General features: G+C 41.2%; 2 protein-coding genes across 2 annotated transcripts; both read right to left on the bottom strand.

Annotated features, from left to right (window-relative positions):
* Window positions 1-3,156: 3,156 nt before the first annotated feature.
* Window positions 3,157-4,033, bottom strand: LOC311190378 (inhibitor of nuclear factor kappa-B kinase-interacting protein-like; the record flags this gene model as incomplete). Its single annotated transcript, XM_084262285.1, has 1 exon — window positions 3,157-4,033. One exon carries the CDS (start codon window positions 4,031-4,033, stop codon window positions 3,365-3,367), a length of 669 nt encoding a protein of 222 aa, XP_084118411.1. The 3' UTR covers window positions 3,157-3,364.
* A 2,045-nt stretch (window positions 4,034-6,078) lies between these two features.
* On the bottom strand, window positions 6,079-9,668 carry IKBIP (IKBKB interacting protein; the record flags this gene model as incomplete). Its single annotated transcript, XM_084262167.1, has 3 exons — window positions 6,079-6,900; window positions 7,799-7,916; window positions 9,475-9,668. The coding sequence occupies 3 exons, from the start codon at window positions 9,666-9,668 to the stop codon at window positions 6,079-6,081; spliced, it is 1,134 nt and encodes a 377-aa protein (XP_084118293.1).
* Window positions 9,669-12,808: the final 3,140 nt, after the last annotated feature.

Here is a 12,808-nt window from a genome sequence, read left to right as displayed (position 1 = left end):
TTGTTACAGAATATGATTCTTGTAACTGGTGTGGGAGAAGGATGTCATGAGCAGAAACTTCTTGGCTGAACTGCTAGTGTGGTGTCTAAAAGTAGATTTTAACATGCTGAGATTACTTTTCTAGTGATATTTTTCATCACTGACCACTGAATACTGTTGCTGTTTGGTTTTTTGGTTGGCTGGTTTGGCTTTTTCCCTACTTGAGTTGCTGGATGTAATTGTCCAGTTCTGTACTTGCATACTAAGGTAAAAGCAAAGCCATCCTGAGCATCACTACAGGTTGGACTGCAGGGGATGATGTGTTTTAAGTAGCATAGCTGTAGTTTTCATTATTACCTGAACCAATTACTTCATACAGTTGTTGAGAGTAGCATTGGGTGCCCCTGGAAATGCAGTAAGGGGTTGTAGTTTACCAAGCTGGTGCTCACCAGATGGCCGACAGTGATCTGCTTTACATTGATGAAAAACGCCTAACTTGCTCCCTTGTCTTTTCCACTGTAGAAAGAGCTTTGCCTCTGTCCTTACACCACTGTAACTACAAAGCAACACTCAAAACTTTGTGGGGGTGTGTGTTTGAAGAGCCTGTGAAGTTTTGTAAGTGATGCTTGTGCAGATTGTGGGGGAATTAATTGATTCCTCACTTTAATTCTGAGGACAGTGTGTGTGTAAATTGCAGTCCAGACTTCCCCCCCACCCCCCAAAGTAAACTTTAGCTCTGTGGGTTTTTTTCTCCTGCTTGTAGCAACGTTTCTGAAAGGATCATTGTGCTTTGGACCTGTGCTACCTGGGAAGGAAGGGTGGGTGGTCTGCATACATTAACATAGAAAAATTATTTGTTCTGTGATGTACTTACTTTCCCATGGAGACCATGAACAAGAACGTATACTTGACTTTTCACTGGTAGACATGTTCTAAGATCTGAAGGTTATTAATTGTGGGGTTGAAAGTGAAATCAGTTGTTCCGATTTACTTTGTGGTTCCTGCTCCAAAGTTTCTGTCCTTTTCATCTAGGAAAAACTTTTTTGTTGTGTCAAGACTTCCCTGGAGCACTTTCCACTTCAGTTGTGGATATTAAAATGTGCGTGGAGGTTTTGCTGAGATAAGTAAACCTCACATTAGTCGCAATCGTGATATTCTCACGATGCATTCCATTACCTTAACTACTCTTGTCATGACTTGCCATGATGGTTGCATAACTCCTCATTTTAAATCTGAATCTGTGTCTTTCTACAGTGGAAGGCAGATTTATTCATCGTAGGCAGGCTGTGTTTGCTAATTGTTGGGCTTTTCTCACACACATTTGGGGCCAGAAATCCTCGGTAGCACTGTACTGGTTCTCCAGTTCTGCCTTTCAGGATTTTCACTGGCTACTGACCGACCACAAATGATTCATTCACAAAGCTTAAAGCAGAATAAATAAATGACTTCAGCCCATGCTGCAATTAATCCACTGTAAACTGCACAGAGCCATAGAACTACTACGGTTGGAAAAGACCTCTGAGATGACCCAACACCACTGCTATGCCCATTAAACTGTTCCAAAGTGCCCTGTCTATACATTTTTGGACCACCTCAAGGGATGGTGACTCCGCCACCTCCCTGGGCAGCCTGTTCCAATGCCCAACCACCCTTTCAGTAAAGAAATTTTTCTTCATACACAATCTAAGCCTCCCCTGGCACAACTTGGGGCCATTCCCTCTCATCCTAAATCATGTGGGCCGTAGCACAGACACACAGGATCATTTCCTCACACCCTGTACTAGGGTTCTTTTTTTGGTAGCCACGTCTGTGTTTCAAGCACTCCTTGACAGGCCCAACATGAGCTTGCACACACGCAGTCCCCCCTGGACCGGTGGATTTGGTGAAACCCAGGCTTTAACATACAAACAAGATGTATGTATTACGTAAATCCCAAACTCTTATGGGCTGGGTGTGTAAATGTATATTCATGTATGATACACAGCCCATGCTTTAGCATGGCTCATCCTTTTGGATATTCTTTGATTCCTTCAAATGCCATTTGGTCATTTTCAGGGGCTGGTTTAAGAATTGTGTGACAAGCACAAAGGAGCACAAGTTGAAAACCAGGATCTGTGAATGCTTTCTAGGAAAACTTGTCTTTTGTCAGGGATATCCTTGTGGTCTGTCAGGTGGACTGGAAGGGGACAGAAGAAAATTGGGAGCTAGAAATGAACCCAAAGAGGGGAATTTGTCAAAACAAAAGACTTAATATTGTTCAAGGGACAACAAAGCAAGAGAGCTTGAGAAAAGCAGCAACATGAAGCAGGCCAAAAGATACGGAATGCTGAATGAGGATGGGAACAGTGCTGTAACTTCATTTGAAGGGTTTTTCTTATTTGCTGTATTTCCCATTTGGTTTTTGTAATAATTTTTATTTCTACTTAATGTACTTTTCTCTGCTAAACCCATTCCTGTTACCTTGTTGCTTCAATTTACCGCCTATCACATTTTCAGACACCTCAGATCTCCTGACTTGCTTTTCTCCACAGAAATACTGCCAGTGGTTCGTATCAATCCAACCTTTTGGAACCTAAGTAGCTTCTCTTTGCTAATTCTGCAGCTTGCTATACTGTTTTACAGGCTAAGAAATAATGGATCACACTGTTGGGATTCATGAACAGATACACCAGGAGAAAGCCATCAGTGGAGTCAGTAGGTCTTTCAAAGCATTGCTCCTGTATAGAGTTCTGTGTTCTAAAGACACAGCAGTGCTGCACAGCAATTATGATTCACAATTATAAAGCCTCACATGAAACCTTATGCAAATTATTCTATCTAGATGTGTGAATCAGTGGGATTTCTGGGCATTGTTTGCTTCTTGGCATTTACCTCTTTAAGTATTATTTTAAAAAAAGGAGAGAGCACTACAGTTTATAAAACTCAGAGAGTGAATATATTGAGACAGATATTAATTGCTACTGCCGCTTGACTAACTCTTGTTTAACTCTTATCTGGAAACCACAGTCTTACTCCTCTTGGAGCAGGAACAGAGACCTCAAGTTCGGTCAGTCTAGGGTCCTGCTTTATGAAAGCAAACTAAAGGTAAGAACAACATTCTGTGCTTTTAACACTGGTTTATTGTACAAAACAAGCAATGCATTAAGTAGAGCATGTCATCCTTCAGCAAGACACATACGTGCAGAGACACATTTTTGCTTACATTACAGCTTGTCCCTTGAAATCTGTGACTTTTTCTGTCCTCCTTAAAGGAAGAGGACAAATATCTAATTAGAGTTTCAGTGTGCTTCTAAATGAAGCCTTTAAATACTGCCTGTCTTCTTAGCACCAGAGTTGACAGCCCTCAAACACTTGCCATTCCTTAGGCAGTGGCATTTCACAGTGATCAGTTCATGTCTGAAATCTTGGTTATCTCATCTTTCACATCTTTGATCTCAGTTTGAACTCTGGTTAGATTGGCCAGTTTCTCATTGAGTAATACAATTTCCTTCTCCCGCCGTAATACATCCTCCATTAATCTCCCTATTCTCAGCGTTAGGTCACTTATTAATGGCTCCAGGGTGGCAAAGTCCTTTTTAAGTTTGTACATCTTGGGTTTTAAATCATTTGCAAATGTAACCGTCTTCAGAACTTTCGCTCTCTCACCTTCAAGATTCAAAAGCCTGTCCGAATGCTTGCTGAAATTGCTCCTTAGCTCGGACAACACCGCCTTGATTTGCTCAATTCTTCTTGCGTTACTGGATGCCAAGTTTTGTAGTTCTGTACTTCGGTCGATGCTACTGGTAAGGAGGTCACCGATGTTTTTTACTGTCTTCTTTTCACCTTTTTCTACTTTATCTTCTAGTGTTCGCAGGGAGTCTGTCAGTGCAGTCATATCTGAGACGAGGCCTGAGATCCGCCTTAGGTCAGTTTTTACTGTCACGACCGTCAAAGTTACGTTTTTTGCTACAGAAGCTGCATCCTGTTCAACATGTGAAACTGCATGGAAAAGGGCTGTTAAATTCTTCTGCAGTTCTTCTTGTTTTTTAATGATGCTGCTAGACCACGTTTTCATTGCGTAAATACCTTCCTGCAGATGTTTAACGTGATAAATTATTTGAAGATCTTCCAGCTGTTCCATTAAGTTCCAATTCTTTTCACACTAGAAGGATACAAATAAAAATATTTGACAAGATTTCTAGCTTAACACTTCACATCAAAATTAAAGCTATGCTCTAATGAAGCATCTTAATCTGATATGGGAACAGAGCACAAACCCTGCCTGTAAGAAATAAACTTAGGTTGCAACACAACCAAAGCCCTTTTTTTTATTTCCCCTTTCAGTACACATACTGAATTCAAATGTTATTGCTTTTTCTGTTACAACAAACATTCCATGATTTTGCAGCATGACCTCTGAAAACATGAAGTCATCAAATGCAATCTTCATCTGATTAATGGAAAATTTTGTAGTAAGCTTAGAACCTCCACAATTTAGAAAGATGCCTACTTTAAATTCTCTTACCCCAAAATTGTAATTAACAGATGTGTTTTTATTTTGGTAATGATAGTATGTATTTTGAACATGACATTCAAAGAAGAAAAAGCCAATGGAATCAGGCATGGTTCCCTTTTGTTTAAAATAGCCACCAAAATGCTCTACGGGAGAAGCATCACTTGAATGTTAAAGCTATGTCAGTGAGGGAACAACTCATACTACTGTTGGATTTTTGGCTAAATTTGCTATTTCTAATTTTTGTTCTTGGTTTTCCAATTTGAGAGGAAGAAAGGAAAAGATCAGAATGTTACTATTCTGTTCAGGCCCCAATACATCAGTGTAGAACTTGGGAGAGAACAAAACACCAAACAGACACGCTGAAACACATTCTGAGGGCTATTGTTAGCTTCAAGTTACTCATCCTTTTCTTGACACAAGAAGTAAAAATATCAACAAAGAGATAAATATTTTAAACTTTTTAAACTGTTTGCTTAAAATACCAAAATTTAGTTCATGGACAGTTGTGCTGGTTTCACAGCACAACTTCACCTCACCCTCTGAGGATGAGGCTTTCCAGTTCAGTCTTGTGTACATTCAGCTTTCAGTAGCATTAGGGGTTGATGAGAGACACTAAATTGTGAAGCATACCCCTGGCAATGCAGCCACCCTTCCCCAAACGTACAAGAAGTACAAACACACTTGAGAAAAGTATTTGAAACCATTTCCATATAGAGCAAGGGACCACTGAACACCACAGTATTTATTCCGTGCTCTCTTCTGAAGAGCTATTGGGTTTGAATTTGATTACATGCCAGGAAAGGGCAATCCACTACAATGTATTTTATTGAATGCAACTGCAAACAGATACAAATCTATATATAAGACAGTAAATATATGAAACTGGAAGACTTTATAACATTGAGAAATGCTGGTTTAATAGTCTCTTGACTGGGCAGCATTAACTGTTTAACGAAGGTTTCGGTAGAGTTCGAGATACACGGAAGTACAAAATCAGAATAATTTAACTACAGCCTGATCACATAGTAAATTTTGTGGGTTCACACAGTCTCCTAAGAAACTTCTTTCCCTGAGTTCAGAAATCACCACGATGTAGGTCTGTAGACACAAATTGATGATGGTCCTAAGATCCAAATTTCAGCGAACAGCTCTCAGGCATATTAATTAGCACTATTCTTAAGTTAGCACTTTTCTTAAGGAAGCAGATCTCTTAGACCTACTGATAAATTAGTCATTCCATACAGAATAATACAAAAAGTAAAAAATGTAAATACCAAAGGTAGTGAGAATGAAATATAAATTTTAATCTGATGTCTTCAGGATTGTTTTTTCTTAAATCTAAACACTTTGCTTCAAACTCCATTTTAATAAAGATGATCTTTTAATAAATAAACTGAAAAATTTTAATTTATTTCAGAAAATACTCCTTGCCTCCTCCAACACTGTATTTCTTGCTCTCTAACCTCCTTATTATTTTGCCTTTCAGTCTGATCCAATGCCTATTTAAGTTGATGGTAATATTTCAGCTACCCTGAATGTAATGTTGGGAATCGCATTATTTATAGTAAAGTGCTCTTTCATCACTGAAAACTTAAAGTCCAAATTCACTTATCCCCATTTGCTGAGTTATAGCTTTCTAAAGTTATTTCTTCTGCTTCTGAAGATACTTCTATGTCGTGCACTCTTTCTTTTAAGGCCATGAATTCATTGTGCACTTTCAATCTGCTGCCATTGTGCTGCATGCCTTCGAGAGCCTTTTGCACTGCCACCGTGTCCGAAACCGTTTTCAACACATCATTTTCCACAGTGTATAGCTGTGTTGTCATGTCCTCTATCTTTTTCTCCATACCTAGCAATTCACTTGAAAATCTAAGAATAGAGTGAATAGCATTTTCAACTGTAGGCAAATGGGTCTTGCACTCCTCAATTTTAGGTTCATAGTTTGCAAGTTTCCGATTCAGGTCCATGTCCTTGGCTACCAGACTATTCTGTTGTTCTTCTAGCTTTTCGACTGCCTTTGCATATAAGCCCAACTTCTGTTCAACTCTAGAGAATTCATCATCTTCTTGCCTCTTTAGTGTTTTAATATTTCTGGCTGTACTGTCCTCCAAATCCTTTACTCTTTCTGAAAGGGATTTAATTTCTTGGTCAACTTCATTAATTTGGGAAGTAACTTCTGTATGTATGAACTTTGCTTCCGACTTTAAGCCACTAGTGTTTGTGTTCATTTCATCCAAGTTTCTTCTCCAGGAATTTGTAACATTTTGGAACTTCTCATTAATGCTCTGCATCTTTCTAGAGAGAGTCTGTTCATTGCTCTGAATATCCTTTATGATGTTATGAAGAGAAGATACTTCCTGCTCAAACTCAGGCATCACAGAAATGGATGAGGCAGCTTCTTGTAGGATACTTTCAGAAGACTCAAGCTGCATTTGTAACACAAAACAAATATCCACGTCTACTTAACAAAAGAATAGAAAACCAGGTGCAGTCGTTTTAACAAAAAATGAAATCAAATCCTTCAGAGGACACTTGTTACAAGGCTCCTATATGATCTGTTGTCGTATTTCACCTTTAAAATGTTGTTGACTAACCTAGCACGAAAGTGTCACAGAAAAGGGTATGTTTGTTATAGAGTTTCTACAGAATACATGCCATTTTCTTTCTTGTCAATCCCCTATTTTCCATGGTGGGTTTGGGTTGGTTGCTTGATTTGGGGTTTTTCTTTGGTTTTATTTTTTATAATTTATCAGCTTACTTATCCCATGCAACATTTTGCAATCTGAAGTGTAGTGTATAAATAACCAAATTAGATCATGTATAAATGACATCGTTATGAGATCAGTGCTAAAACAACATCACTGACAAGCCATGCTGTACTCCCATCATTATCTCTAAGATACAGGGGCAGCCAGCCCAGGTCTTCTACTTGACAGTGTCAGTCATAGATAAGAAAACAGCAATGAAAAAAAAAAATCATCATTATGTCTTTTGTATTACCAGAACAGGTCTCCTACATAAAAATGCTCATAAATTTTCTTAAAATTAATGTATATTGGAATTATACACAGAGCAGTACAGGTAAAATGAAGTATTTGCATAAATGTAAGGTCTTTTTAAAATAGTTTAGCATCTTAGAAAGTAATACTGAGATACAACCACTATATTAACATACTTGAACAATGGTATGGATTGACACCTTTAGCCACGTGTTTGAATAAAAAAAGGTATTTTAAACCAGCCAGTTAAATATAACTAAATGACAACAAAGTAAAGCAATGAAGTGTTCCCCAGAGATTATCTGATTAAGATGTTAACAATTACCTTCTCAGAAATGAGGTTCACTTTATTTTCCACATTCAGGAATTTTTCAGCTTCTTGCTGTAAGAAGTTGTACTTTTTTTCCATATCAGCAAACTGACTTGACTGCTGAAATAGGAACCTGCAAATTTCAAATACACAGATAGTAAATGTAACTACATAATTAGCAAATATTAAGTGTTCCAGGACCCAATTCACAACAAGCTATTACTGCAGCAGTTTGTGCTCACAGAATTTGCCAGATCAATTCATGAAAGGAAATAATATTAGGGTTTAATTAAATTGACCTGTTGTCTTCATACAGGAATTATCTTCTAAACAGAGGTAGAAAAATAAGGACACATCCATAGAGGTGCTTCATATTTACACAGTATGCCATTCAAACAGGATAAACACCTGGTAACAGTACTGAAACAGGGAGGCCATTGCATCTTGCTTCACAAGGAAGGCAATGTATTTTAGTGATAAAATATTATTTAACTGATGGAAATAAAAATAGTTTGGACTTTCTTGCAAAGCATCAAGTAATCCTACATAGAAGTCCTTGAATATAGAAAGGCTGGTTTAAATTTAGTGTTGTTTAATTGTAACCACACAAGAATTTATGGTGCCTCTCATACGTAAAGGTTGTGTAGCTACTGTTAAAGTGATGCTAGCTTTGAACAGGCAGTACAGATCTCAGTCCTGTACTTTATATACATACAAGATTGATTTTCTGTGAACTTGAGAACTTTCTGAGCTGTAAACATTTTTCCCAGTTAAAACAGAAATAAGAAAACAAAGCGAAAAACCTCCTTTGATTTTGCTAGATGCTTCTTAATCCCCAAACATGGTTTATTGTAGACAATAGAGTTTATTTAAAATACTTGTGCTTTAATATATCGATATTAGTATATTACATAGCAATTATAAGTTTAAAAACATTTACAACAGTCTATACAGATTAATTTAGACAATAAAAGCTAAAATGATATCTTATAGAGTAATCCAAACCAGACATAACCAGATATACATCAAAGAGTAAGTAGACTAAAATTATTAACAATGCTTCTGCTATGTTGTTCTGTTCCTCAAATATTTAGATAATGAAATCTGGGCAATATTAAAATGAGAACAAATTTTACCTCGATGTCTAGAGTGGACTAAGCTGAATTAATTTCTTGCAGTACAGTTCTGAGAAGTTCATCGTATCATTTCTGCATGAAGCTCAGTTTCTGATGCCACTAATATATTCTAAAACATCTTTTACAAAGATATTTAACCTTTACTTGAAGACTCCATCTGATGAACAATTTGGCACGCTGCTGAGCAAATTATTTACAGAAAAACTCCACTTCTGCTCTTGAATTATTTATTACCTGCCAAATGAGCCTTGTTGTACCTATTGTCGGATTAAGTTGCTCTTCACACTTCCACGGAGTCTCCAAAGCAGGTATTTACAATTCATGAGCAAGGCACCTTTTAAACTTTCAACACAATAGAACCGATCCAGCTTGTATAAACCCTCACTGTTTCTGCTCAGGTGAATACTGCTCTGCTTTGCCTGATCCTTCCAGTTGTAACATTTCCATCGTCACTTAACCCAAATGGTATATTGAAACGTAACTAATCATAGAACCCATGACTGAATACAGTACAGAATACAGAAGTGCTGAAATCCACTTTAGAAGGTTACCTACCAGGTCAGCACCAGGCAAACAGCAAGGGAAATTATGCTTAAGGCTGTCCGTGAGTCCATCCAAAAGGAACTCCTGCTATTATGGGGCCTGGGACTTGCCAGTCTCCCACAGTTGCTGTGCTTCTCAACCTTTGGTGAACCTTCATTGGTCTTCGATGAAGAAGTAGCTTTTCTCCTCTGCTTAACTTCAGACATTTTGCGTTTTTAAAATGCAGAAGCAAAAGATCTAGGGAAAAAAAACCTCCTAACACCAAAATAGACCAACAAACTAGTTAGTTCTAAGCATTCACAAATACAATCTTTTGCCCTTTACTTACACAAACATGCCCCAAATAAATGTTCCTGTTGTTCACTATGCTTTCTAGTTATGTGAATTTTTGAAGTGGCACAATACTTCCATAGGACTTGGTGGAAAATCTTGGTTTCAATACTATACAGCGTTGCTTTCATATTATTTTCTCCAACTGAACTTTTAAAACTTTAGCTAATTTCACCTTTCTTGCAATGTTTCAGCTATTGTACAAGAAGACCATTTTGAATATGCATGAGGACTGAAGTCACAGTATTTCTTTTTATAGACAGTTACTGTCACAACTTTACCAGTAATTTCACTATCCTGTTTCATTTGTAATTTTAAAAAATGTAATCTACGCCATATTCAAGGGAATTTTCCACATTTTTAAAAATGGAATTGCAAATCAAGTTTTCATTTAGAAATAGCTCTGCTGAAATTATTTCCCGCCATCTTTAAAAACCACAGACATCAGTTAACAGAAAGCTATTAATAGAGAAATATGTAAAATTAATGAAATGGTGCATTCAGGTAAAAGAAAAGCTCTAACTTCCACTTTGCTAAAATTAAAGTCCAAAGAGAGTCAGGCAACGCGACCCTCTGATTTTGAAGATTAAAGAAGCTCACACTCCAACTAACCCAGCAGAAATAGAGAGTACAGTTTTTAAGCCTAAACTTTTTCCAGCATAGTGCTCAAAATAGGCTACTAGACCTTTGAATTTGGTTTATAACACCTTGAAACACCAGATCACTTTGCAGTACTGCAGCTTAGTCGCATGCCTAAGTATAAATATTTAAATATCAGGGATACTTACACAGTGGCACAGAGGTGTAACAGGCACTGTGTTTAAAGCCTCACTCTGCCATAAGAGCACGAAGCTTGGAACTGTGAGTCAGAGCAGGAGGAAGGCAGGCTGGAAGCATGGAGGGAAAAAACATCTCTTGGTCTGCCCCCAAAATAGGAAGAATGGTATTCCCTAACTTCTACATGGGATCCAGAGCACACGTTATGTAATTTTTATATATATCTAAATATATGAATGGTAGTTAGGGAAACAGTTTGATACAGGAACAAGAGCTCGCAGAGCTGCAAGCCCGTGCAGTACAGCTTAAGGACCCGCAGCTCCCCGGAGAGCTGCAAGCCCGTGCAGGACCCGCAGCTCCCCGCAGACCCCCCCGAGCTCCCCACACCTTCCCTCGCCCCCTCCCCGGGACAGCCCTGCCTGTGCCGGGCCCGGGGCACCGAGCGGCTTGCCCAGCCCGCGCAGCCGGCGGTGACCGACGGCTCCCTCTCCTCCAGGGCACTTCCACACCCCGTCCGCTCCCGGAGCGCCTAGGAGACCCCCCCGCCCGCCCTCGGCGCGGGCCTACGGGACGTCACCCAGCCCGGGCGACATCCCACCGCCCTCTAATTTCATCGGCCGCTCGCGGCACCCAAGACCCCCGGCGCTTCAGGCCGCCTTTCCCCCTCCCTCGGCAGCTGAGCAGCACCCACTCCAGCCACTGCCACACTCCTTCGCTCGGACACCCTCCGTACCCTCAAGTGCTTCTCCCGACGCCAGCTGCAAGGCGGGGAGGGCTGTTACCGGGCTTACCCACGCCGAAATCCCACCGCCGGCCAGGGCTCAGCTCCTCGCCCGTTGCAGCCGTTTGCGGCGGCGACCGCCGCTCCCTCAGCCCGCCACGTCAGGCGAGCTCCCCCGCCCCGCAGCCGCGGCTCAGCCGAGCCTCCACGGCTCTGCGCCGGCGCGGGAGCGTGGGGCTTTGTTCCGCGCGGGGGCCGGGCTGTTGCCAGCCGCCGGGGAGGGCGGAGAAGCGACTCTACTCTTCTCCCCCCGCCTCGGGCCCGGAAAGAGGAAGCTTTTGCGGCGCGCTGCTTCCCCGGCGAGGGGCAGCGGCTTCGCCTCTGGGCGCCTCCAGAACTTGTTGCCGGCGGCGCCTAACGGCCCCGCGCTGCCCGCCAGGTGAGTGGCGGAGAAGGGAGGGAAGGGGACGGACGGTACGAGACGAGGAAGGGCTGTGCCTGGGCCGTGCTTGGGCTGTTTTGCCGCGGCGCTCCCGAAGCTGACTCCCGCCTGCGGCTCCGGAGCCCTCGGCAGTGGAAGCGACTTCCACCCCCACCCCGCCTCGGGGAGTAAAGTTGCCGAGGTGGCCGGGTAGAGCCCCCGGTACCGGCAGCCCGCCGGGTGGGGGGCGGCGGCCGCAGGCGGCTGGTCTGAGCGCTCCGGTTTCTCTTTCGCTCTGCCAGTGGCTGATAACGACGGCTACTCCGGTGAGGCGCGTCGGGGGGGGGGTGGTGTGAGGGAGCCCTTTGTTTTGGTTGCTTCTTGCGTTTGCTGCAAGTGTGGATTGATCGTTATTATCTCTGTTATTGGGGTTTTTTTTAACCTGGATGCTCCGCGCCTGGGCTGCTTTCCCGTCCCGTTTGCTAAGCGGCGAGGCAAAGCTGGGGTCGGGAGGCTTTCCTAATCGCATGATTTCCAGTGAAAACGGGCAATTCCGTCAGTGCTGCGGGAGGGGCGTTCCGTCGCTCCAAGTGGAGCAATCCGAGGGTTATTATAAGGCTCATCTGGATGTTTTTGTCGAGCATAATAGCCTATAGCACACGACATCTAAGCAGTATTTCAGGAATGCTACTTGTATTCGCGGTGCCTTGTGAACTATTGCAGTTTGAGTATTAATAAGCTGTTTTTTTAATGCTGCTGAAAAGGCGAATTAAATTTCCACTTTTTTTTTGTTGTTGCTGTACTGTCCAGCTAAGCTAGACTAGTGGGTCATAAACAATACAGTTAAATTCATATAGCAGCACTATGAAAGTCTTTATCAAAATAGAAATAAACCCCCCCCTAATTTTTTCAGCTTTTGGAAATTGGTGGTATGAGTTTGCCTGAAGTTTCACTGTATTTTCCACTAATGCAACTGCTCTGCTACTTTTTTTTAACTTTAAAACCAAGTTTCGTAAGCTGTTTTAAAACTTTTTTCCTTGTATTGTATGTTCTGGTTCCAACTTGACTTCGTCCCTTCTTTTTCACACTGAAGAAAC

The sequence above is a fragment of the Gallinula chloropus genome, assembly GCF_964237585.1.
Source record: "Gallinula chloropus genome assembly, chromosome: 1".
Lineage (NCBI taxonomy): Eukaryota > Metazoa > Chordata > Aves > Gruiformes > Rallidae > Gallinula > Gallinula chloropus.
Note: the sequence above shows the minus strand (reverse complement) of the source record. Positions and strands in the feature narration are given on the sequence as shown.